General features: G+C 41.4%; 1 protein-coding gene across 2 annotated transcripts; it reads right to left on the reverse strand.

The window, feature by feature from the left end:
* Nucleotides 1–2,253: 2,253 nt before the first annotated feature.
* On the reverse strand, nucleotides 2,254–13,213 carry si:ch211-194g2.4 (nephronectin). Of its 2 annotated transcripts, XM_033625093.2 has the most exons (7): nucleotides 13,041–13,213; nucleotides 11,293–11,417; nucleotides 9,150–9,242; nucleotides 8,916–9,038; nucleotides 8,288–8,407; nucleotides 4,870–4,998; nucleotides 2,254–3,238 (listed from the first exon to the last, which is right to left on the reverse strand). In XM_033625093.2, the coding sequence occupies exons 1-7, from the start codon at nucleotides 13,115–13,117 to the stop codon at nucleotides 3,030–3,032; spliced, it is 876 nt and encodes a 291-aa protein (XP_033480984.2). In that variant the 5' UTR covers nucleotides 13,118–13,213; the 3' UTR covers nucleotides 2,254–3,029. The 2 variants fall into 2 exon arrangements, with proteins under 2 accessions (XP_033480984.2, XP_033480983.2); XM_033625092.2 differs by lacking the exon at nucleotides 4,870–4,998.
* Nucleotides 13,214–22,015: the final 8,802 nt, after the last annotated feature.

A 22,015-nucleotide genomic window follows, 5' to 3' on the forward strand; every position in this document is an offset into this window, starting at 1 on the left:
CCTTCAGCCTCACACACACACACACACACACACACACACACACACACACTACCCACCACATAGCAGAACATTCATCGGGAGTGTATTAGTATGAATGAGAATTACAAGGAAGCGCGGGCGCACATGGGCTTTTTTTTTTCCCCTCCCGGCGTCACACAGAAGAGAGTGACTCACATGTATTTACTCCACATAATGTGATTTAAAAGTGACTGAGAGGACAGTGCTGCCTTTAAGATAACAGGAAGCTTTAATTATCCCCGTGGCAAAATTGGGTATAGTGGGTTAGTTAAGCTGCTCTGATGTGATTCTATTTTCATTTCTACACTGAAACAAATGAACCTAGTTCATTTCTTTTTGGCACGGATTCATGAATACGGGGAACGATTTGGCAACAGAACCAGTAAGCTCAGCTTTATTTAGTTCAGCTCATTTTAGTCAAATTCAATAGTGTATAAAAGAAATCTTGGAGGACTGCTGTAGGCAGTGAGCTGTCACACTCTCTCTACTCTACTGCAGATTTTGTAGGCAAAGGCAAGCAAGAGAAAATGGCTCCCTAACAAGATTTATAATTTTACGCCAAGGGTTCAAGCTTTGGCTCATTCCCCCTGAGTGGGATTGGTCAGCATTTATAATTTTAATTCATTCATGGAAACACTGCACTGTGTTTCTCCTTATAGTGACTGTGTGTCGGAGGAGATGTGGCTCCAACAGGAACATAATACAAGAATTAGCCGTGGAAAAGCCTCCTCTGATGGAGCACGGGGAGAAAAGACTGGCTTATTTCAAGCTAAAGTGAAAAGGACAGTATGGGCAGGACAGGGGTTTTAGTGGTTTTACAGTTCAGTGGTGGTGTTTGAAAGCACGGGCTTTCAGCAACGTGGGTGGCAGGGTTGTTCCTAGCATCTCCGCTATTGTATTGTCATTGGCTCTATGCACTTGTCAGCATCATTGCTCACTTTCTCAGGATAAATGTTGATTTTGCTTTATATAAGGAAAGCCGAGGCAGCAGCGCTTTGATTCGTGAAATTGCCATGGCCTCGGTGTGAGAGCTTGTGTCACTGCAGATGTCCAAATTCCTCTGACATGTTTATTGTTTTCTTTTATTTTGCGGAGGCCAATCTGCACGGCTCTAGCGCCACTGTTCCCGTAGCTACTCCTCCATGCGAAATCTTGTGTGTCGTGTAAACAGAGAACCAGAAAATAACAAGCACAAGAAAAGGGAAAATTTCCACCCCGGCGTCGTCCTCCTTTTTCCTCCCTCGCCCCCTTTCAGTGTACCCACCACTTGTTGTCCTTTATTTGTGGCCTAAGTGCTTTGGCATTAAATCTTATTATTTTTTGGTAAATAAACCAGTTTCTGGTAGGAATTACACACAACTTGGTGTGAGGTCCTTTTCAGAAAGGGGCCTGGATCCTTTTATCTAAAATGTTTTCTATTTCTGCTTTTGTAAGACACTTTTGACTGCTTTGAAAGAGAGAAACAAGGTTTTTCTTGCGTTTCTGGGGGTGAGGTTGGGGATTTTTCTCAGCATTGTGGTGAGATTTATTCGAAGAGGCTGCATTTTTTCCTGATTTCCCTCTTTGTTCTCTGTAAGTAGTTCCAGGTCCCCCCTCTCACACACACACACACACACACACACACACTCATCTGTGTGTGTGTAAACGTGCACGAGGCTCTGTGATTTCACACATGCATGTATGTGTGTGTGTGTGTGGAGCACATGTGTGAATGTGTGTGCGCGAGGCTGAGGCGGGGACTTGATGTGACACCTGCTGTTGGGATGAATAGGGTCAGTGGCAGGGCCCTTCAGCAGGCAGCAGCTGCTTGTTCTCACTGCAAGCTCGACTCTCTCAGCGCTCCAAAGCCTCCAGGACTACAACTGAGGCCCTGACACAACACGTAGTGCCCCCTACCACCATCTACTATCATTACAGTTATTATCTCCAAGTATTGCAATTCCCCCCTCTCTCTCTCCCAGGGTCACGATCTTAATCGTTCGGACGGAAACGTGAAATTGACTCGAGGAGCAACATCAAAAACGAACTTCAATTTCCATTCTTGCGCCCTCTGAACGCAGGAAGAGGTTTCCAGACAGCTGCTGACAGACAAAGATTCTTGGTATTTGGTGGGTCTGACCTGTCTATGCTCTCTTGCTGTGTGGTAGTCTGCCCTGTGTGTGACTTAGTAGGTCTGAAAACATTCCCTGTGGCATAACAGAGGAAGATAAACAGCGAGGTATGAAAACATCAGTCTGCCTTTTTAGCAGGGTTTCAAATTTATGTTACATTTGTCATCTTTTTTTGATTTCTTTTTAATTTGAAAGTCAGGAAAATAGTATCACAACAACCTTTTACAGTGACATCATACGGCAAACAACAGTAAATATTTGTGTGAGTTGTGTCACCCACATGCTTTTAGTTTTGTGTGAATGCAGCTGATATAGTAGCTTCCCTTATCTATCCACCAGAGGTCAGCCTTTTATTAACAAATTCTGATGAAGTCTCACAAAACTGCTTTTTTTCATGAAGAAAACTTACACCTAATTGAATATTTAATAAATTACCAGTGATTCATTAGCAGTGTTTGCACCTGTGTGCAGCATTTTGTTGGACAAATTAGTGCAATAACAGGGCTGATGTTCCTGTGACACTGGTGATGCCAGCGCAAGGAAAACCCTCCTGTCATCACAGTCCATTTGGGCTGAAGCGCACACAGGCAAAGTACAGAGTGTGGTCCTGTTGCGGTGCATTTGTTAAATGAAGGGTTCCTTCAACAGACATCAAACAGACAACTAATGGTGCTGAGGGGGTTATTCCAGGTTTTGCCTTGCTGACGGGGAAGAGAAATAACAGCCTTAAACAGAAACGGGCTTCCAGTTGAGTTGAAAATTATTAACATTACTTAAGTAAATACTTTGTTCTGTGAGTGTTGAAAATGTCCTCATGTCTGTAAACCATCGTTTTAACTTGAGCACCTCTTAAGTTAACCTCTAATGTTGGTTTTCCCCTTTGGTTTGTAAGAAGTAGCTCTAAGATGAAGGTTGTATGGGTTTGGTTCTTTTGGAGAGTTTGTAGTTGAAGTACATGGCAGCCTTGGACTGTGGGGCTCTCCTGGGCCAGCAGGTGCGTCCATTGCCGAAGTAGTCCTCCAAACACTGACAGGTGTAGGAACCATCTGTGTTGACACACTGAGCATGGCGGCTGCACCGGTTAGACCCCGTTAAACATTCGTCCTTATCTGCGAAGCGGAGGAGAGGGAGATGTTTATAAATGACGAATGTATCAGAGCGAGGCTGCTTCATAGCTAAGTCATATGAGATCAGTATGGAGAGAGCAAAGGGTGTCTGTTTCAAACCTGCTCGAGAGATAATTTTGCAATGCTCATCACATGGATGAAAACAAAAACAGCTCGTGGGTGAGCCCACAGCTGAGTGGGCGAGCTATGAGTGCTCATCAAATAAACATGGTCTGTGGATCCTCTGCTGCCAAAGCACATCTTCACATGATCCCTCTCTCTGCCAATTAACGCAGATGAGGAGAACATGTGGAGCTGTGCTGTGATCCATTTAGTCATTTACAGGATTGGACATGGAACAGATCTGAATGTGGCTTAGAAAAATGTCATACACTGTGGCCTGTTGGTCTAAAATGCACCAGACATCGTTTACACCGCTGGTTCGATTCTCGTGAAGGTCTTCTGATGCATGTTTTTCCCTTTACTCTCTCCCCAATCTTCATGTAAAACAAAAACACCTCACACTTACCTTAATATTCAAGCACATCTTCACACAAAGATAATTTTTTGAGATTTCATGGGAAACGTGACCATCTGCTTAACAGCGATGGGGAACTACTCAATATAAGTGCTCAAAAATCACATTAAAGGAACAGTGTGTAAGATTTAGGGGGGATTAAGTGGCATCTAGTGGTGAAGATTGCAGATTGCAACCAGCTAAAACTTCTCCCAGTTAGAATTCCTTCACTGTTTATTGTTCAGGAGGTTTTGATTGGGAGCTGAATTATCTGCAGAGGTCTCTTCCTCTGCTAAACAAACCAGGGGTCTCATTTATAAACATTGCATATGCACAAAACAAGGGCCAAAAAAGGCATATGCGACTTCCCACGCAAAAGTTGTGATGTAAAAATACTGACTTGATGGGAGAAACTTTGAACCATGCTTATGAACATTTAGAGACAGGATGACGCAGATGGTGAGGTGGAAGCCTGATTGTAGAAATTGTCAAATATTTTTTTGGGCACACAATTTTTGGCTCTTATTCGTGCATACATTTTTGGTATGGATCCTACACATTGTTTTATAAATGAGACTCCAGGTGATTAAAACCTGTAAGAACACTGAATAAAGCAGTTTCACATTACAAATCTGTGTTTCTCTGATGCTGTTTGGCAAGTCGCAGATGGGCCTCTAGCCCAGCACCTGCTAATGTGTGCTCACCTTTCAAGACATTCAAGGGGTTTTAGCGTGAGCCAAGTTATCTGTAGAGGTCTCATTCTATCCAAAACAAACTGACCCGATGATTTGAACTGGTAAAAACACTGAATAAAGCAGTTTCAAACTTAAAAATTCTTTTAAAAATTCTTTTTGCAAACTACAGTGACTGATGCAAAAACGCAAAAATGTGAATGACCCTATTTAGAGCCAGTGTTTGGTTTGTCTGTTCCAGGCTACTGTAGAAACATGGAGGTGCCCCCTATGTAGATATAAACATGTCATTCTAAGGTAACAAAAACACAACAACTCTTATTTTCAGGTGATTTTACACCAAAGAAAACATACTTATATTATACTCTATTTTTATCAATATGTCCTCCTAAATCCTGCACACTGGACCTTTAACTCATCCACACCTCGACACTGCACCGAGCCCTGGACTGTCCCCATCACGTAGCCATCTCGGCACACACAGACAAAACTGCCAAAAGTGTTCCTGCAGGTCTGCCGCCGTGGACACACATCCCGCCGACACTCATCGACATCTGCAACACAAACATGTGTCAAACGCCAGCAGCAACACATTTAGCTAATTTCATTGCACAACAGTCCACATTGTTGGCCTTCTCGTCTACACGACACAGCTCAAATGTTTCTCGTCTTTGCTCAAAACAGTAATTACCTTCAAAAGAGAGGCATGAGAGGCACAAATGAGTACCTTGACCTTGCAACCACCTCTTTGTACTGAAGCTTTGAAAGGTGCGCTCTGGGTGGAAAACAAGGAATGACCCCAAAACACAAATGTTTGACTTACGGTGCGCAGAGAAAGCTTCTTTATGGTGTCTTCTGGACTGCATTTACTAATGACACACAAATGGTTCTCTAAATTTATGACAAGGCAGTAAGTCAGGAAACGCACAGCTATATCTATTTTTACCAGTAAAGTCTTTTATCACACCTTTTCTTTTTTAACAAATCCTCCCAAAATGTCAGACAATAAATATGAGAGGAATGTGAACTTTACTGCCCCATCGACAGTCCCTTGTCCCACACTACTTTAAACACAGTTGTGCATTGGTGTGACATAAGCTATGATTTCTCTGTCTCGGACGTTGAATCGTTCCCACCCAAAGCTCTCCCACAGTGTGAAAATGCCTTAACAGCCGTGAGAGAGGCTGTTGAAGGGCGGCTTCATTACAGGACAGGAGGTGTCTGTTGCTGAACTATCGAGGGGGGACTTCAGTCATAAAGCGGTTGGGCAGTGAGGAGAGAGTCCAGGGTATATTTTCCTTTACATCAGGTAATTAAAGGCTTTTCACCATTAGGTGGACAGACCCAGTGGAGAGGTGCCACTGGTAAGTTCACTGCAGGTAGTTAACATATTGAGCATGGGAAGCTGTGTGCATCACCTGCTCCACAAATAAAGCCAAATGGAAACGATCTGGCAAAGCTTGATGGTGGCAACAGCACACAAATTGAAAAAAAGAAAAGAATAACTGAATGACAGTTTTCAAATGAATGTGCAGCTACAGTGAGTCACTGTAGGAACATCGAGGAACTTTCCCTGGGCAACACGAAGCTTTTAGAAACTCAGGAACGAAATCTGCATTTTGATGAATTGTGGACAGAATTAGTTATTACACTGTTGTATGACACTCATCAAGGTGGAGTACCTGTCCTTTTTTAAAACAGTGTTTAAATTCAGCCATTAAAAGAGTCTTGTTTAACAGCTCTTTGCTTTAATATGTTCAAGATTGACCATTATGTAGTCACAGAGGAGATTTTATGATGAGGCAGTGAAGTTCAGACTTTGAACTGAGAGGAACTTTGAGCAGAGGAAAAAAACAAAACAAAAAACAAACATAAACTCTATTAGGAGCTGCGCCCTTTCAAAATAAATCAAAACCTATATGACTGGACCATGTGGGAATTTAATTTGAAAGGACAGACACAGGAAGTGGCTATGCTCAGCAGGCAGACAGGAGTCACGTTAATCTCCAGGGCTGGTACCTGCGGTTATTCCACAGGCTAGTTAATAACATGTCGGGCAGGAAATCCAAAGTGTGGGATCATTTTGAGAAGGTGAAGGATGAACCCAAGGTGATATGTAAACTCATCTTCATTGGTCGACTACAAACATGACGTATCATCTGAAACATGGAAGTAGCTACATGCCCATTAGCCCACAGGGTCATTAACAGGCGGCTCGCTCAGTGTGTGACGTGCACTTGTAGATAAAATATAGGCCTATATTAATGAAGGTTCATTAGTACGGTTTTGTATTTCTCTGTAATGTAGCACAGTGTTAACAATGTTACTGATACTATTCTTTCTCACACCTTCAACTCAAACCATTGTGTTGCCCTGCCCAAAATATGTAATTTGATAATTACATGTGGGTGATTAGTCAACTAATGGCCCTAAATGACGACTATTGGTCGACTAGGAAAATTCTTAGTCGGGGGCAGCCCTAGTAGCAACTTTACCATTCATTTCCCCTGATGGGTGTAATTCAGGCCTGGTCCACAGGGACATGGATATGTTTGAAAACACACAAGCACTGCAATAAAATACGTCCCCATCCAAATGAAAATGCAGAACACAACTGAAGCGCTGTAAACAGCATGCCAAACCCTAACCTTAAAGCTATGCAAAGAAGAAGAAGATATTAGCCAATCAAATGCTGGAAAAAGCTATTAAAGACAGACTATCTTAAGCAATAACTGTTGTAGCACATTTTGTAGCCCAAATGGAGCAGCCAGTGGTGCAGTGGTTAGCATTGTTGCCTCCCAGCAAGAGGGTGCCTGGTTTGAACCCAGTACGGGCCAGCCCTTCTGTGCAGAGTTTGCATGTTTTTCCTGGGTACTCCGGCTTCCTCCCACAGTCCAAAGACATGCAGGCTAGGTCAATTGTTGACTCTAAATTGGCTGTAGAGCGTGAATCTGTCTCTATGTGTCAGCCCTGTGATAGTCTGGTGACCTGTCCAGGGTGTACCCCGCCTCTTGCCCAGTGTCAGCTGGGATAGGCTCCAGCCCCCCGCAACCCCTAACAGGATAAGCTTTTACAGAAAATGAATTAATGAATGTTTCTTAATATAGTGGAGTTACATTATTAGTAATGCTTATGTGTAAATATGTAAAAAGTCTTGTTAGCAAAGTTAGAGCCAGCAGCACTATTTTGTAACGCAGACAATTTCCCCTTGGGGATCAATAAAGTATTTCTGATTCTGATATTTTGACCAGATCAAACCGCACACACTCTGATGTTACAAGGGAAAAAAATAAAAATGGAGTCTCTGAGCATCTTCACCTTGTGCATAGTGTTACAAAAACTCTGTTTTCAGTGACCTAAATTGCTGTGTATTGTTGTGTGTTCCCAATTCCTGATTATATCTGACTATTTAGCTGCTAAATGCTCCACTATGTTCACAAGCCATTTGCTAACTTTGTCCGTCCTGCCATTCAGTCAGGGGTAGGAAGTACACAGAGGGTTTTTTGGAGCTCATTGCTGGTGAGAGTGAACCAAAACAGTAAAGTTGCGGTCCACAAAACCACAACAACAAGCTGAAATGCCCCTGGAGCTGAGGGGTGATAATTCTCTGTGGGTTCATCACGACAAGCTGAAAATGATGTCAGCAGATACACCAAAGATTAGTTAGGACTAAACAACAACCCCTCCTAAAGACGAAGATGATGTCAGACTGAGTAATGAAGTGAGCAGAAATGGCAGCTCAGGCTAACGAGAACCATGAAAAGCACTAAATATAAACAAGGTGTGTTTGTACGGTGATTCACCGCAGCGATAGGCTGAAGGGTGTTTCTGAAGGAGCATTACCTTCACAGGTCTTGTTGTCAGCGGCCAGGTGGAGGCCGGGGGGACACAGACAGCGCACCGCTCCCCCTCTCTCCATCTGGCAACCAAACTGGCAGCGCAGGGAGAAACATGCGGCCTCTCCTGGAAGACAGACAGGGAAACTGGCTGAGGATCGGTCAGAGAAATGGGCCACTGGATCACCACAGAGAGAACACACACACTTTCATACACACACATACACACAGCACAGTACAGTCTCTTCAAAACTGGGACTGGTAATGAAATCATAAACAAAAATGGTGACCAAACACTGCTTAAAAACTAAAATCAGTATCTTACATGTATCACATACTTATATGTTGTTCCTGTTAAATCCCCTATCACATAAACTTTCTTATGATATCACTTTCTTTAATATAAACTGTGAATTTCTGTCATAAACATTTGCATTAGCCTAAAAAGGTGCGTAAACTGAGCACCAGGTACTCGGATACCTTAACCTCCCATTATGGTTTAAAGATGGCAGATGGCTTTTTGTGTAAAACTGATCCGACATCGGAAATCTAATCTGCGAATTAACAGATTTTCATCATTTGGGTTTTTAGATACAGAAGTTTCAAATTTTTCATTTAAACAGAAAATTACTCACTGGTGCAGGTGTATCCATCTGCACTGAGTGTGTATCCAGGTTCACAGTAACAGCGATAGCTACCGTGTGTATTCATGCAGCGCTGGGAACATGGTCTCTCCAGGAAACCGCACTCGTTTACATCTGGAGTCAATATGAAACATTATTCGAAATCCTTGCGGTAAATGAAGCAGGAGAATGGGTTAAGAAATTGGAAACATAAGACTGACAATGATTTTGTGCATTATACTCTACCTTCATCACACTGAGGGCCTTTATACCCCGTGGAGCATAAACACTTGTCTGGTCCCACACATTTTCCATTAACACAGGGCTTCTTGCACACAGCTGCAGAGGATGTAGACATAATATAAAACGAATCATGCTAACATCATTAACTTCTGTACACTGGTATATGATAAGATCCATGATTATTATAAAGGTATGATACATGAATGTGAAAATTAAAACAGCTTTTTGTCAGCTTGAAGGCGACAGAAAAAGCCGTAGACTGAATCACGTCACTTTCGGATAGGCAACTGGCAAATGATTCTAATTTTGGAGACATGTGAAAACGGCAAACTTGTTTATTTCTGTCGTCAAGTTTCAGTTGAAACTGTAATGTTTAAAGATTTATAGTTAAACACAACCCTAACCAAATCTACCAGCACGGAAGCTAAACAATGGAGGCTACTGCGGTGGATGGGGCTGCAGCCAAACGTATTCTAGCCACCTACTAAAAATCTCAATATCAGTTGAAGTTTATGCTATATTTGGAATATTTTCTCCGCTTTACCGTACACCTTAACCAATCGAGGCAGCAGAACACCAGCATATCCCACTTCTTGCAAAGTAAAATGACTGTTTTTGTAAATGAAGTTTGGTGGCTTTGAGATAGCGGCTTCAGCTCCCCAGTTAGAAAAAGCTGTCTGACAGCAAGGTAATGTTTTCTAGCAGGCCTTTTCATTGGTGGATGAAAACAACTGAGGCAGCATTTGCTCAGCGTCATTTCATTTTATATATGTGGTGTGAGGATTTTCTACTTGGAAGTTGAGGTTTGGTCTGTAGACAAAACACTGATATGACAATTCTGGTAGCAGCAGTTGCCTATTTACAAATCCAGCAGATGTGGAGCAATGTTACCATTCATTTGGAGTCATGTTTACTGGTACCTGGCAAATTTAAGTCCCATATTAACTCTCCTTTTACCTCTGTTTTGGTCTCCACCAGCTCCACCAGAGTGTAACTGCTAAATGCTCTACTATGTTCACCAGCTAACATTATCTGTCGTTCGTTGCTGATCAGGTAGGACACAGTGGGTTTATCAGAGCATTTTCCACTGTTGGTGTTTGAAATGATGTCGATGAGAGCGGCAAGAGTGAATGAAAACAAGTTGTGGGCCAAAGAATCAAAACAATGAGCTTAAAGATGCTAAAACGCTCTGTAGAGCTGAGAGGAACTACAGAGTTGCATGTTGATTCTCTGTGTTTATTAACACTACGAGATCCCTTCATTGGCTCCCTGCTAATAATAGGATCCAGTTCAAAATTATCAATTTCATTTACAGAGCATTACACCGTCTGGCTTCCTCTTATGTAGCTGAATTACTTCACCCGTATTCTTCAGCTCGCTCTCTTCGATCAAATATGGTAAATTTGTTGTCTGTCCCTTGCACTCATGTTAAAACTCGCAGTGATTGAGCTTTTGAAGCTATAATGCCTGCTCACTTACGGTCTACCGACCCTGTAGTTTCTTTTAAAAGCCTGCTAAAGATGCACCTGTTGAGACAGACATTTGGGTAACTTGAGTAGCTCTGTATTTTCTGTATTCTTGTTGTCTATGTTAATTTATTTATTTATTTATTTTAGTGTATTGTCCAAATAATTTTGCACTTTTAACTACATGGCTTTGTCTTCTGTGTTTTCTTTCTTGTTTTACATTGCCCTTGTGAAACACTTTGTGACCTATGTCTGCGATAAGTGCTGTTTAAATGAATTTTACTTTCTTACTTAATACATACGAGCGACACCTTTCACATTACATGTAGTCATTTGATACAGTGCCTATGAAGTATAGTGATTACTGCATCTTTAAAAATCTTGCATTTATAGTACTTACGCAGAGTTACATGAAGTAGAAACAGCACAGTGTACTTGAGTATTAAAAGTAAAAGCAGCCTGTTTAAGGGTATTAGATATATAAGACATATTATTATGTTATCATAAAAACAGGTAAAATATGAGGACAAATAAAAAGAAAAGAAGCAGAAATGCAAGACTCTTCCTCACACTTATGTCCCAGTATTTGTTGTTTTGCTGAGATGCCGAACAGATAACCTGTGAACTGTGGGTAATGTGTCATTGTACTTGTGCTGTCACTGAATCGCAGAATGACTTACGCTGACAAATGCCATTAACATTCCTCCATCCCAAACAACAGGAAGTAGTTTGACCATAGCTGCAGAGTCCTGGCCGTGCTCGACCCCCAGTGTGCTCCAGCGCATCCTCCACTGACCTGCGGAGGCTGGGACAAAAGGTTATCAGATCATTAAGCGGCGTCCAGCCCTCGGGGCTTCAGTTTCAGCACAGAACTCACACAGACTGATGCCCTGAAAGAAAGTGAAACACTCCGGTATTAGAACAGCACAGAGTTGGGCTGTTTGTCTGACCTCACTGTGCATGTAAGTATGCAGCGAGCTAAATGAACACACTTCGATTAAGGTTGAAGACAGCAACCTTCATTTTTACTGAAACTGAAAACTGTATTGGACAAAAAAATTCAATGACAGTAAAAACAAACAACAAAAACACCGTAAACAATAGTTAGACCAACGATATCCCAACAGTAGAGACTGTCAACCTTCTTGAATTGTCCCTCGTGCCAGAGAGATTAACAAAGGAAGGAAGTACAATGCAGACTAATCTAGCATAGATACACCTAAAGCCCCAAATTACCCCCTCATGTACTCATTCACCACCTCCCATATAACCAACACTTAGAAGTTTACTCTGTAGTGAGCAGTGAAAATTGAGAACAATATCAGTCACCATCATTTTACGTCATTACTGATAGGTTCTTAAAATACGTCCATAGTCACACAATGGTCATTTTCACAACTATACAATATGATGCACTGTGGGAGTGTTAGCTTAAAGTACAAGCCATGGACACAACTTTTTAAGGAAATAATAAAGGTACTAATAGGCAAAACATATGAGAAGTAGAAAATGGGATTAGGAAAATAATGTGTCTACCCTGCATTCATGTGGTGTGGTAATAATCGGAAAATTAGTTTACGACTGGGAAAATTCACGTCAATGCCCCCTCAAGTCAAATTTGACGTCATATATGCAGAAACATGGCAGATGGAAGTAAATGTTAGGTTGATGCCAATAAACGTTTATTAATTCACATTTTGCATGTCAATTTTTTGCTCACATATAATTTGTAGTAGCTGTCTAGGACAAAATCACTTAGCAATATTAAGCTTTAAACTGTTATTAACGGGTTGTTCAAATGCCCTGCGCAATAAGATACAACAATTTTTTTTTGTAGTGTCCATGTTATTTCCAGAATACAACTTAAAGCTCATTAACACACCAAAGTTGGACGAATGACTTCTCACTTTGGGAAATATGACCATCCAAGGAGCATTTGAACGCAACAAATGTCTACAACGAAATGTCACCAAGTTACAGTCCCATATTCAGATAAATATCTCATACATTTTACAGCTTACCAGATCTTTTGAGCACTGTTTACTGCAGCTGTATACCGTAACTACTTATGAAACACCTTCCTCACTCCCAAGAATTCACAAGAAAAGTCCTTAAATTCTGAGCAGTAATAATTCCTCCCTCATTAAAATCTGCTGTCATAAACAAAAGTGCAATAAACTACATGGCCTACAGAACCACTGAACAACCTTCATTCATAGCTGCTGTTAAATCTCCTCACACCCACACTGCAGTAAGAGGCTATTAAATGATTAGACACAGGCCAAGTAGGTTCATTTCACATGCTCACACTGTAAAAGCCCCCCAACAGCCTATGTGAGAAAGACCCACACCCCTTCCTTTTTTTAAAGGAGCTGACTAAATTACACAGATTCTTTGTGTCCTGATAGTTTCATTAACTCTTTCTTACCTGTCCTGATGATGAGCCACGGAGAGCGTAATAAAATGCAGCATCACCACAAAGATCCGTCGGCTTATTCCAATCATTTTCTTCCTCCAGAGTTTATATAATAACTTTTTAAGTTCATATTAGCGACATCTATCCTCAGAAACCCTCTCTTTGTCAAACGAGACTCGTTTTGTGATGTGTGTGTGTTTAAAAGGCAATTCTAGAGGTGTCCTCCAGGCATTTAAGTGTGTGTGTGTTTGTTTGAAGAGTGGAGGGGGAAGTCACACGGTGTAATTATAGGGTGCAGGTATGACAGCTCACCTGTGTGCAGAAAGAGGGACAAAGATGCAGGGAGAAAAGAGGAAGACAGAGGAGGTATGGAGGTACAGGAATGCAAAGACCTGAAAAATGTGACAAAACAATTGTCATTCAGTGTTTACTTACTCGCTTGTTTTGGGCCATATCACACAGTCGTCATTATTAGATGCTCAGGTGTCATTACTCTGAGCACTTTTAGGACTTCTCGTTCAGGTCAGCTTGACAGTTCAGTCTTGACATTAGAAACAGCAGCTGATTACGCAACTTCCACTCAAGGTCCACTTATTCTGTTTTCTTCTACCTTATCACATGGTCGTCATCAGCAGGACAAAGTAATGGAAACTTAAGTGCAGACTGTTTTGTCATCTCCCTGTGCAAGACTATCAAACTCAAATTTAAAGGAGGATTTTTTTGTTACAAAAATTTGCTATTAGATGAGAAGATTGACACCAGTCACATGTCCATATGCTACATATCATTTAACTTAGCTTATCATAAAATTACAAGCAAGAGGAAATGGCTAGCCTGGCTCTGTTCAAAGTTTTGAAAATGGGGGCTTGGTTGCCGAAAAACTTCACACTGACAGCAAAACTCCAGCAAGTCACTGTGTCACTGACATTGTTTCTTCTGTAGCTCCTTCTAAATCCGCAGCCTCTCATTTTTTATACTCAGAGTTGAAGTATTAAACAAAGTAAGTAAAATGTGTACAGCTGATGAGAGGTGCTGGTGGGCCCATTTTTTAAACACTGTACAGAGCCAGGCTAGCTGTTCCCCCTGCCTTAAAGTGTCTATGCTAAGCTAGGCTAATCCCCTCTCACCCCCAGCTTCCCATTTGCTGAACTGTCCCTTGAAGCCAATACAGGCCTTTGAAGCCTCAAGTTTGACATTTTGTCATTCACCATCTTGGACTCTGAGGGGCAGGAAGTTACCATATTTGGATGAGAGGGTGGAGTTGGGGAGGAGCATAAGTAGATCTCACTTACAGACTGTGGTGACGCTTCATAGACAGCCTGTCACTCAAAGCATCCCGCCCTTAATTCTGCATAACTTTAAGCCTTAATAAAATGTAATCAGCCGAGTCATATACAGCTTCAGCCCCCCGTACCAACACATTCTCACTCTGACCTCGACACATATCAGTGTTTGGTCATGGACTTTCTGCGTCGACATATAACGTGCAAGGTATTCTGGGTCCATTTGTTGTTGACGTTCTGGGACGTCGTGTCAAATTCTGCTTGTTTTAAAAATTGTGTGTTTTCAAATTACACTTCAGTTTTCACAGGAAATGTACAGTTTGCATACGGACTCTTTCAAAATAAACACATGTTGCTGCAACACTGCGAAGTGACTTCTTTTGCATGTGGTTGGGGTTAGGCAACAAAAGCATGTGATTGGATTTAGAAAAAAAAGAACAGGGTTTGGCTTTTTGGTAGGAAGCAAGCACTGGCCTCCCGGGTGAAAGTCTATGATTGTTGGACCCATCCACCACCCTTTCCACCCATCCTACTCAGACTTTTGACCCCTTAACTTAATGTTGTCCCACTGCGTTTCCCCCTGATGCTGCCAGCACTGTTAAACAATAACGGTGTGGTGGCCTAGGCCACAAAAAGTAAAAACACAAGTGGTAATATTATCCACACGCTCACCTCACTACTTTATTAAGTACACTAGTTAATTTTATTTGCAGGCAACCACACCCTCTCTTTATTTCCTTTTAGCCATACACTGTTTAAATGGAGTGCACACATTTTCACATTATAGGGCTAGAATGAGTTATTTTTTGTTAAATTAATAATTTTCTCTGTTCTCTGTTTGAGTTACCGTGCTGGTGAGAGGTCACTTCCTGGAGAGGCAAAAGGCATGGCCAAGGGCAGATGGCTTCTAAATACTGTGGCCACCTCATCAGACCATACCATCACCTGCTATGTCAGAGGGGGGATTTGTGTAGTTAGTTCTTCCTTTGTATTAGTTAGGCGTCCATTTTGTTTTCCCCTTTTGTGTTAGATGGTTTGGCCAAATAAAATTTTTTTGGTAAATAAAACCCTATTTTTCCAACCAAATCCTGTTTTCTCTTTGCCTCACTGCTTAGTCCCTGACAAACAGCAACTGCCCACGTACCATGCCAACATGAATGGACAACTTTTTTCGTTGATGTCTGATGCCAGAAATCACTGTTCAAGCTCCGCTATTAAGTGATTTCGGAATGAGACCAGATTTCCCGTACAGTTTTCATGAATGTTGGAATTAACTATAGAGAACAAAACCATTTGTACTAGGCTGTAAACATGTTTATTTCTGCTGTAAAGTTGTTAACTTGGGGGTCTATGGGGATTACGTGTTTCTGGAGCCAGCCTCAAGTGGCCATTAGAGGAACTGCAGTTTTCTGGCACTTTCACATTGACATTGTTGTTGTTTGGGACAAGAAGTCCTAAAAATTCTAGCAAAATAGAAAATCAGGAAATCTATAGGTCTGTGAAAACTAAACTTGTTTGATTTTGAATATATAGTAATATTATTTTTTTTGTTATCATCAGTACTAATTTTTGTTTGTTTGTAAAAGCTATATTTTAACATTATACCCTGAATATGCGTGTCTTTTGTTCACCAAATCATGTCCTTTCTCTCCTTTGTTTTGTCAACTTGTGCTAAAACAGTAAAAAGTTGAAAAATATAATAAAATGATAAATGATTATTCATGAAAACTGAAATACAGACATAAATGAGGACTAAGTGTTTTCCAAAGGCTGGAACTACGATCTCAGGGGTCGGAAATAACTGCTGGCAGCCTCAGAGGTAGAGCCTTTGAAGCCTTAACTATTACCAGCACTGATCAGAGTGCAATCAGTTGTATTAAGCTCAAAGGCGGAGTCCATGTCTGGGCGCCTGGTGGTCCGCTCGCTATGCAAAGTCTCACACACACACACACACACACACGCACACGCACACACACACACACACACACACACATTTGTCCGATGAATGAACATCAGCTGTTAAACAAGTTTTGATGTTGTGTTATCCTCCCTACAGCTTCACAGAGGGCCCAGATCAAACTGATTATACCTGTCCCCACCAAGGCTGACATTATTCTTTTAGTTTAGTCACTTTACAGCAAACCAGACTTTTCTGTTCCCAGTCGACACCTCAATTTATCTGACCCCAAAACAACAAATGGCACAGATTTTGGCAGGTTCCTCCAATCCCATTCAGCTAATTATGAGATTACTGTGGGTAGGTGGCCTCGGGGTGCCACCACTGTGGAGGAGACCGAAGTGTAGAAGTGCTCAAACCACAAACAAATTTCAGATTCAGCCAACTTGTAGAGGTTCGTGATTGTATGAGGTGCTGGATGGCAGGAAAGAAGGTGTGGTTAAGGGTGACTGAAAATTGAAAATTGGTGTGTGTAAAAGTTTTGTCTCAGCTCATTATCAATCTCTCCCGACACAGCCTTACCCCCACCCAAACCTCCGTCTTCGATGGTTTTTGTCAAATGTGTCACCACCACACATCAGCAAGTGAGGTGGAAAGAAACCATAAAAATGGCTGTGCATGGTCTGCCTTGAATTAGTGCCAAACCTCACTCCGTATCTGCCATAAACGATACAATTAAACTTAATCCTGCCTGCCAAGGAGGAAAGGAATGAGGGAAATGAAGGAAGAAAAAAAGAAAGTGGCCGTCAACAGTAAAACAGAATGATAAATGTTGTCGGTGCGAGCGCAGTGTGTGGCAAGTGCAGGAGTTGATCATAGAGTTGTGCTGCACTCGCCTCCATCTGCCAGCATGGACTTGGTGGGAGCGGATCAAGATTTCAAGAGTGGGTCTGCGCCAAATCTGCAGATCCTCCTCCTCCTCCTCGTCTGACCACATTAGAGGTGTAACACATTGGTGGTCTTTGATTCCTCAACTTGAAAAGGGATGCCCCACAAAGAGATCAGATGTCATTTGTGTAAAGCCTCTCCCCCACCCCCACCTGCTCAAAAGATATAACATATCCGTCATAAATGATGAGGTTGGAGTGAGTCCCCCGAAGTGAAAATAAGATTCAGGGAACAATGTTGGTGGTCAATCACACAGTCCGTACAGACAGCCCTTCTGCTCTTATTAAATTGTACTTTTTCATATGTAATAGTGACATGCGGGTGTATTTCCTGACAATTCAGATGCATTTTCAATATTTGCTTTTCAGATCTTTCCCACAGAGATGAAACGACCACCAGTGCACTGGAAAGTCAAATTAAACTTAATTTAGTAATTGCTGGTCATCATTTTGGAGTTAAACACAGCCACTAATTGCTTCATTTGGACTTAATTGTCAAAGGGCCGCTTGAAGTTTCACAACTTGGAGGATTTACTTGCCAAGAAAAGATAAAGATACGTGGAAATTAATTACATAATAAGCTCTGGAAAAAAAGAGTAAAATCTGAAAATGTATACCCCCCATATAAAAAAGTTACTGTGACACCTACTGTGAAAGAGACAAAGTTAGACTTTGTTTTTCCTATAAAATTGGAAGAAATGGGAATATTCTGTACGCATGCCTACATCTTACTAAACATGATTCTGGAAATATTCAGCATGACATTTATACATGGACAGCATGTTTCAAATAAGAGGCGACCAACTGTAATTTGAGCTTCTCTGTTCTTTGTTGTGGCAGCTGGTCTAGTTGCACATGCATGTTAGTGCATGCATGGCTAGCTAATCACTGCTGCTCTGCACAGCGCTCATACAGTGGTTACATCCATGGATACTTTTTCTTTAGTGATCTGATTGGTCAGAGGTCGGGGTGTTGACACCCTGTGATCCAGTACTCTGAAGTTAACCTGCTCCGCAGCAGCTTAACTGTCCAGCATAGGTTACCTCGGTCATTTATCCCAATAAACACAGAACCAGCTTCGTAGTCAAGTTTGTAAAAAACACACTGTATTTTGAATTACAGTGGATTTTCAGCACTGAGCTTTTATTTCGAAGTGCTGTTTCCCGAAGTAGAGTGAGTAACTAACAGACAGCTACATGTCCAAAGGAAGTATGATGCTGAATACATTAAACTGCATGGACCTTGAACTAATGCCTAAGGAGAAACATGGACCAATTGGGAGCCACTAGTAACCACAGGCTCCTTCAACAAGCTTTAAAAAATCTTGACTTTGATGACTCCTACTGGCATCAAACGATAGACCACCAGTTTCTAGAAACAAAAACTTAATATGGTGAAAATAATTTTAAAGACAATCACATACTACTTAGCAGAGGTGTGGACTTGAGTAACGTGACTTGGACTTGAGTCAAACTCAGGTCACAAATCTGATGACTTTAGATTCAAATTGACGAAATCAAAGACTTGCAACTTAACTTGGACTTTACCACCAAGGACTTGTGACTTCACTTGGACCTGAGCCTTTTGACTTGAAAATATTTGTTACTTTCCCTCCAAGCCCAAAGATAATTTCATTTGTGTACAAAAACTACATGGCGGTCAACAAAAAATGAATTGCAGTATGCAAAATGTGCAGGTCAAAGACTTCAGCTGGAGATGCAACAGTTTCCAACAAACTTGTTTTAACAAATAAATTCAACGTTTAAAAAGCATTACTCATTCATTCATTTTACATAACAACTTATCCTGTTGGGGGTCGCAGGAGGGCTGGAGCCTATCCCAGCTGACATTGGGTGAGAGGCGGGGTACACCCTGGACAGGTCACCAGACTATTACAGAGCTGGCACACAGAGACAGACAACCATTCACCAAATAACCTGCATGTCTTTGGACTGTGGGAGGAAGCTGGAGTTCCGGGAGAAAACCCACAATGACATAGGGAGAACATGCAAACTCTGCACAAAGGGGCTCCCCTACCCCAGGAACCCTCTTGCTGTAAGGCGACAATGCTAACCACTGCGCCACCATGCCACTTGTATTATTATTACTCTGCTGTTAAAATAGCATTACATTTGTTAAAGAGCACATTATGAATTATTTAGGTCTTGAAACTCAACATTTAGGACTTGAGACTTGTGACTTGCAAAACAACGATTTGGTCCCACGTATCAAGTGAACACCATACATTCCAAAGTTTGCTTCCTTTAAGGCTTGGAAATTACTAAAATACTACACTGGGGATTGAAATAAAGAGTGTGTTATATGTATTATATTTACATTGAATCACATCATTCATATGGCTGCTTCTGTGCACTACTAGTACCACTAGAATCAACGTCCCTCTCTGCAGCACAGCACAACTTTCTGTAACTTTCAGTAATCTGGACTGACAAAACCAAAACACAGCCACATCATATAAAACTGTGGGCAGCCGCTTCCTGCACAGGAGCTGCCCAGCTGGTGCAGAAGACTGCAGAAGTAAACAAGTGACTGGTAGAGAAAGTTTTCTGTTATTTGACTCAAAGCAAGAAATATACAGTATCAGTCATGGTATGCATGATAAACACACTACTCTGGATTCATGTATTCATATGCATAGCTTCAAGTGCTCATGAAAAAGTGTAAAAGTACATCTGGTTCTGATACACATTCAAGGTTACAGTATGAATGTATGTATGAGTGTATATGTAAAGCAGATATCGGCCAGCGCATGTGTACCCATGTTATGTTTTTCTCTATTTCCTGATGAAATGCAGGAAGCTGTTGTTATTTAAACCTTTTTAACATGCTCTTTGAGACACCAAATGCAAAATGGTAACTGAGATTCAAACAATGAAGTTTATGGTCTTTAGTAAATTGTACACATGACTAACAACTTGTATAAATATTTAGATCATCTATTACAAAACAGCAAAGTGTGATAAAATGAAACGTCGTCATTATTTTAAGGGTGTTTTCCTGATTTATGAGTGGCTGTGTGCAGAGCTTCATCACCACTGAGCTACCATAGATTTTTGGTTGATGCTTTTACCAGGTGACCCCCGGGATGATGGACAGCCTGGGGTCAGGGTTCAGAGAGGGTATGCAAAGGAGTTGCCCAGGTGTGAGGGGTTAAAGAGTAAAGGTCAGGGATGAGGTCAGCAGACGGGACACCTGCAGCCTGATGAGGACAGCAGGGGCGGGCGTGGCAGGAGGACAATGTAACAGCTTTGGGGGAGAGAAATGTTTAGGAAGTCGCACTCCATCCATCACTGTGATGCTGATTTCCTGCGTGCATTTGTAATCCTCTCCCACATTGTGATTGTGATCTTTTCTACTTTCATGTGCAGTAAATACACATATCTACTCTGGCTTACTGATGACAGGCATCTCAAGAATTTTAGTATTTCCTGTTTGAGTCAGTTACTTTTTCAATTTTTGAACAGAGCTTACGCCAGTGTTGTGAAATGATCTATCCATCATTAGGCAGACAGGGATGTTGTGCTACACGAGGAGTGATCTGTCTCACTTATAACAAGAACAGAAATAAAAAACACTGTTGAGTCAACTGATATCAATGCTGGCATTGTACGTTTCTACAAACTATGGTATGGTTAGGTATAGGCACAAAAAAACTTGGTCATGGTTAGAAAAGGTTGTGTTTCGGCTTGAAATATCCACTGTTCCCACTGAAAAAGCAGCAACATCTCATTAAAAACAAACCAGCTGCATTTCACAGCACTATTCTCGCGTGATAAACTGATGGGTTGCTCATGAAAACCTTTGTTCGGGGGCTAAAAAAACGCCAGAAACAAAGCAACGACTCGCTAAATCACTAGCTAGTTTTATTGTTTGTTGGTCTTGAACAATGATCTGCAGTAAGTTGCAACTTTGCAGGTGTATCGCCATCCATCAGGCACAAAAATTCACTCGGTAATGGAAAGAAAAACAATGTTTTGGCTTAAAATACCCAGTTTGTGGGGCAAAATTCCTGCTGGAAACGCAGCAATAACTCTAAAAAGACTAAACCCCCACTGGAATATCAGTCGGGGGCTAAAAAACACTGGAAACACAGCAATGACTCATGAAATTACAACTGGTTTTGTCGTTTGTTGGTCTTCAACAGTGGTCTATCGCTGGCAGTCGTCTCGCCACGTCATCCACCATCTCTTTCACCTCTTGATGACAGTCAGCTTATACACTATGTCACTTCCCGCAACTGGGCTGGATTTTCCTCTTAAGCACAATGCTTACATAATTTTATCTTTATATTATTATGAAGACAACCAGTTTATCCTACTAACAGGTGCAAGATTTGCTGACTTCAGAAATCCACAAATGTAAGGATTTTCTCTGTTTTACATAATTGAAAATTGAACATATTTGTGTTTGGCAACAGGCATTTCTCACTATTATCTGAGAATCTTAAGGCTTAATGATTGACAGATGACTGAAGTCTAAATAGACAGAATAAAAGCACAATGAAAATACACAAATAGTCCCACCATCACAGTTCAAAACACAAGACTGGAGCCTGCTATTATTACCAAATTGATTGACAGGTCTTGTATGATACACACATATGACAAAATCTTGGTTAACAAATGTTTTCTGATGCCGTGACGTTTGTTTACACACAGTGATTTTTGTGAACACGAATGAAAGAGACATGAGGCCTGTACTATGAAGCCAGTTCAGCTTACCCAGGATATATTTTAGTTATCTGGCTTGACTAACCTTAACATTGACGGTCTGGATAACCGGTACTACAAAGCTGGCTATCAGCTAGTCCAGTCAACTCTGGGTTTCCTATCCAGCCAC

The sequence above is a fragment of the Epinephelus lanceolatus genome, chromosome 3 (genome assembly GCF_041903045.1).
Source record: "Epinephelus lanceolatus isolate andai-2023 chromosome 3, ASM4190304v1, whole genome shotgun sequence".
Lineage (NCBI taxonomy): Eukaryota > Metazoa > Chordata > Actinopteri > Perciformes > Serranidae > Epinephelus > Epinephelus lanceolatus.

What these genes read in the sequence shown, in the direction of transcription:
- si:ch211-194g2.4 (XM_033625093.2), bottom strand. Translation starts at nt 13,117, where the DNA reads ATGATTGGAATAAGCCGACGGATCTTTGTGGTGATGCTGCATTTTATT. An exon ending in GTGGCTCATCATCAGGACAG is followed by an intron (nt 11,418 to 13,040) that starts GTAAGAAAGAGT and finishes CTTTTGTCCCAG; the next exon opens with CCTCCGCAGGTCAGTGGAGG. An exon ending in TGACAACAAGACCTGTGAAG is followed by an intron (nt 4,999 to 8,287) that starts GTAATGCTCCTT and finishes TTTGTGTTGCAG; the next exon opens with ATGTCGATGAGTGTCGGCGG.